The 5,000-nt window shown below is 40.6% G+C and overlaps 1 protein-coding gene and 1 long non-coding RNA gene across 3 annotated transcripts in view; one reads left to right on the top strand and one right to left on the bottom strand.

Moving 5' to 3' along the window:
• Positions 1 to 1,115, bottom strand: part of LOC123498400 — a 4,173-nt gene extending 3,058 nt beyond the window's left edge. Inside the window, exon 1 of one of the 2 annotated variants that reach the window (XR_006672678.1) lies at positions 971 to 1,115. This is a non-coding gene — a long non-coding RNA (uncharacterized LOC123498400). The remainder of the gene's footprint in view (positions 1 to 970) is intronic. The other variant, XR_006672679.1, reaches the window with a different exon arrangement.
• A 3,000-nt stretch (positions 1,116 to 4,115) lies between these two features.
• The window catches only part of LOC123498436 (sugar transporter ERD6-like 9), a 4,517-nt gene continuing 3,632 nt past the window's right edge, over positions 4,116 to 5,000 (top strand). The window contains exon 1 of the mRNA XM_045245540.1: positions 4,116 to 5,000. Within this exon, the coding sequence (XP_045101475.1) occupies positions 4,659 to 5,000 (342 nt within the window). The 5' untranslated portion in view covers positions 4,116 to 4,658.

Raw genomic sequence — 5,000 nt, 5'->3', positions numbered from 1 at the left:
TGAGCTACCGGGCGTGTATGTCTGTGTGTGTGTGTAATTCACCTCTGTCGTCTGCTGGTCACCCAGCCAGTCTTCCCCATTACGGACCGAGCTCAGAGATCATAGACCGATCTTCGGGTAGAACTGAGACCACAACACACTCCACACACCGGGAAAGCGAGGCCACAACCCCTCGAGTTACATCCCGTACCTATTTACTGCTAGGTGAACAGGGTCCACACACTAAGAGGCCTCGCCGCCCCGGGACTCGAACCCGGCCCTCTCAATTGTGCGTCGAGCGTGCTAACCACTACACTACGCGGTATGTGTGTTTCACTGTTTGATCTGCTGCAGTCTCTGACGAGACAGCCAGACGTTACACTACGGAACGAGCTCAGAGCTCGTTATTTCCGATCTTCGGATAGGCCTGAGACCAGGCACACACCACACATCGGGACAACAAGGTCACAACTCCTCGATTTACATCCCGTACATACTCCCTGCTAGGTGAACAGGGGCTACACGTGAAAGGAGACACACCCAAATATCTCCCCGGCCGGGGAATCGAACCCAGGTCCTCTGGCTTGTGAAGCCAGCGCTCTAACCACTGAGCTACCGGTGTAGTGTGTGTGTGTGTGTGTGTGTGTGTAGGGGGTAACGTATATTCTGTGTGTTCTAGGTGGCTATTGGAAAAATAGTCTGGCAATATTTCCTGTACTGAACAAGGTCATAATATGTTTTTTTTTTTTTCACATATAAACAAGATATATATGTAAAGAAACAAACTAATATAACTAAGTATACAGTCTTCGAAGAACACACACACACACACACACACACACACACACACACACACACACACACACACACAATGAATATGATTGCAGGAACAACAATGAGACAATCGTGTTCAATTCAACAACACACTGATATCCTTACCACCACTAACAAGGCACTTCCTCTCCTTAAATTTTATTCCCTCGTTATTTACCTTTTCTTTTTTCTCTAATGTTTATCCTGGTGCAGTGGCGGTAGTGGTGGTAGCTCGGATCCCCTGACGGCGCTGCTCGTTGAGATGACTGCTGTGATGGAGGAAACTGCCGATCAGCTATCACTGATGGGCGTCGAGGGGCGTGTCACTGACAATCTAGATTATCGCTCGTCTCTATCATCTTTGTCATCGACTACTGTTTCTCGCTTTGGTGATGATAATATTGTTACTGTCATGATACATTTTTCATGTCATTATTCAGTGGATTCATATGATAAACATACTTTTAGATTTTTTGCCATATTTAAATTCACAAGAAAAAAAAAAGTTCAGTAGGCAACCTGGTTCCCTCTTTATCAAGCAAACACAAACCTGTTACCACATGCCAATATTGTCTCATTGATGCATCATGGTGCTGTTTATGTGGTGTGAATTACAGCAGGTGACTCATTATCACATTGCGATAAGAGATACCTATGATACAAATACTTACTGAGGAACGTGTATTTTGTGCTTCTTCTCTTCGTGTTTGTATCTACCGTATCTCACGACTTATAAGACGTATAAGACGCATCTCATTTTGGACAGGAATTGAAAAAGATAAAAGATCATTCAGTGGATTTAACTTTGAGTTCTGAATATGAAGTGAAGGGTTTCATCTGACATTTGAAGCCCTCTCATATGTATTCAGGTCTCAATATTTCAAATTTAAAAGTCTTAATGTTGCTGGAACCTACCAACACCTGTCCTTTGACCAATCTTCTTGTGAGATGTAAAAAAAAAAAATTATGACGTCAGCAGTAACACTGACAGAGCCCAGAGGGTTAGTAAAGTTTGTACATCATATTTATCATCATTTTAAATCTAATACTAGTTATATATGATATTTTAGTAAATTTTCAAAGCATGATTGTGGATGTGCAAAAATACATTTATTTCAAGGAATGATTGCATCATACTGAGAAACGCTGTAAATCTTATGCTTGTGGTCGATCTTGATCTTAGTAATGATCTTAATGTAGGTAACTCGGGTATGGTGTGTAATTGACAGCGAGTTCGTTTTCGTGGAGCATTTGCAATGTAAGCGTTATCACATAAATAATTTCTTTCCGAATGGTGTTATTTTATTTGAATTACCAATAAGTATGACCTGTTAGATATTATTACCTGCTAAAAAAATTGTGTTTGTTATGTAGAAGTGATCATCACTTTCGCTTACATGTGCCTCAGAGCTCAATCTTTGTCTTATAAGACACAGGCTCATTTTATTTTTTTTTATTTTATTTTTTTTTTTTTAGGGGAGGATGAAAGGTGGGTGCGTCTTATAAGTCATTAAAAATGGTAATACGTAAAATGTTTTAACATCACTTCGATTTAAAACACTGCATCATCAGGGGTTGCCAGTATGGTCACTTTCCGCATTATTGTAATGTTCGCTTATTGGAAAAAAAAATGTAAGAAAATAGCCCCTTAGAAAAACAATTTCCTAATTGACACAATAGTTTCCAATAGAAATCACCTGACATATCGCTATCTTTACGTTGTTATCTGCAAGAAGAGACAGAACATACGGGAACACATTTTTTGTGTTATTTCAAATAGATGAATGTACCAAATCTTACGTATTGGATGACTATAAGAGTCAGCTAGAGGAGAAAAGTTAATTTGACTAGAAAGTCGATCGTGTATGTTGAGTGCTGGAGATTTGTCTTACCCTCGAACTACTCCTTTGGTATTTGTTAGTTGATTATTTCACTTTTGATTGAATTTTGATTTTCATATGATGTATCTATGTATCAATTTATTTGATTTATTTACTTTTTATCCATATTCTAGAAAAAAGAAACAATACATAACAAGCCATGCTTTGCTATCAAAGTTCAGTACACGCTGCCGTGCACAAAGAGAATCACTGGATTGGAAGCAGAGAGAGCAGGTGGTGGAATCGTCCCAAACGATATTCATGCTCAATAAGAAAATTTCTGCATATCAGGGACAGGAACACATGACCTCATAAGTGTAAGCATCAGTCTTACACTGCCATGTATCATTTACTCGCAAAAAAGTAGTAATTCCTCACAATAAAGACTTTTTTGGCGCGGCTATTATATACTGAATTCTCCCAAACCACTATTGAAAACCCCTTGAAGTGTTTCAGAAAACATCACTAAGTTCTTGTCTCTTTCTTTCCCAGCCAAACTTCCTGTGATATAATGGTAAGATGCAATATTAATCAACCCAAGAGAATGGTCCTACTGGAATATGAAATGAGTACAGCTACAATGCAGACTATCTGTCCCTGTCGAGACTCACCTTGACACTTCTGGAAACGACGTGATTTAAGTAATAAGAAAAGAGGAAAGAAGTGTTTGCATATTCTCTCTCTCTCTCTCTCTCTCTCTCTCTGACGTTTCAACACTGCTCAATATTAACATGGTTCTCCGTCTTACCAGATCTTCCGTTTTCCTTCATCTCCTTCACACCATGAAAGGGTTACACAAGTCAGTATACTCCCTGTATACTATAATGTCTTTCTTACATCTTTTTTTGTAAATAAGACATTAGAATGAACGAGAATGATTGGATTGATGCACTGATCTTCAATTCATGAAGAAATAAGAGGTAGAAACTTTGGAAGCAAGATGAAGACAGAGAGTATAAGATCAACTTACACAACACAACCACTTCCTCCGAAACACTTTGTTCTTTCACTATAAGACTATTTTCAGAGCCCAAAAATGACTGGCCTGTTTCTCAATAGTGTTTCTCTTGTTGATAATGTAGAAATAATAATATTCTGTCACAAGCATCTGAAAAAAAAAAAAATCATTAAAACCCAAGTAATTTCAACTAGAGAGCATTTTCTGAATGTATCACTGTGGCTTTAAAGTGGGTTCAGAATATGCTACACACACACACACACACACACACACACACACACACACACAGAGAGAGAGAGAGAGAGAGAGAGAGAGAGAGAGAGAGAGAGAGAGAGAGAGAGATGCTTTATTATGATGACATTATCCAATTTCCTGGCAGTACGTAGAAACGTATAGAGCTCTGAATGATGGCCTAAGGTCTGAGTAGCAAGGTCTGGGTCAGCTTTTATAAGTAAGGCAAACCTGGGATCCTGCCACTGTCACTTTCTCTTCCTCCCCCCACGCGATCCTCGCCCTAGCGGTCCTTGTTACGAAACCTTCAAATCTTTGTTTCTTCCCTCTTCCCGCCATAACTAACTTAACATTCGCTTTCCTTCATGCTTCACCGCCTGTACGTATTCACTCTTGGTCAGTGAATTTACTAGGTCTGCTATGAATATATAACTTGTGTGCCCAGGTTCGTCTACCTTTGTACTCCACCTCCCTTGGTCTGCCCTCCCCTCCCACAACGCTTCCTTGTATAACCACTCGCCTCCTCCCTCTCCTCCCTCCTCTTCCACTGTCAGACGTCCACTGAACTGTTCTCAGACCAGTGAGTCAAGATCCTGTTAGTATATAGTTTGACGTCACGTACTCTGAACAGAACAATCCCAGGAACTCCACAAGACTGTTGATGACAATAAAGAAATAATAAAAGAGTGCCTATGACAGTGACATCAGAGACGTTTATGCAACTGGCATAAGGCAAGATCTAAGAGTCGTCTTCGCCCGCCACACACATCCAGGTACTCGGCGGGAAAGGTGCAATCATGAGAGACTGCGACCCGGTCCAGAGTGAAGCTTGCTGTGTGTGTCAGATGGGAACTGACGCTGAAGTAAACATTTGTGTTAATGTAAATGTGAATGATCTCTGGCAAAAGAACCAGAACCCTAGGCACAAGCACTACTGCCACGAAATACAGTCGTCAGTATATATTTACAACCACACAGAGTGTGATAAAATGTCTCCCATCACGAAGCCACACCAATATGAAATAGCGGGAGTGCATCTCAGCGACGACACAGCCAGAGCGAGCCATCAAGACACGCAGCTTCAGACCTGTTGCTGTGGAAGAAACACACCGTACTTTCATAGGGCAACGTTTCATCAG

The sequence above is a fragment of the Portunus trituberculatus genome, chromosome 48 (assembly GCF_017591435.1).
Source record: "Portunus trituberculatus isolate SZX2019 chromosome 48, ASM1759143v1, whole genome shotgun sequence".
In the NCBI taxonomy this organism is placed as follows: Eukaryota; Metazoa; Arthropoda; class Malacostraca; order Decapoda; family Portunidae; genus Portunus; species Portunus trituberculatus.
The sequence above is the reverse complement of the archived record's forward strand: the minus strand, read 5'-3'. Positions and strand labels throughout refer to the sequence as shown.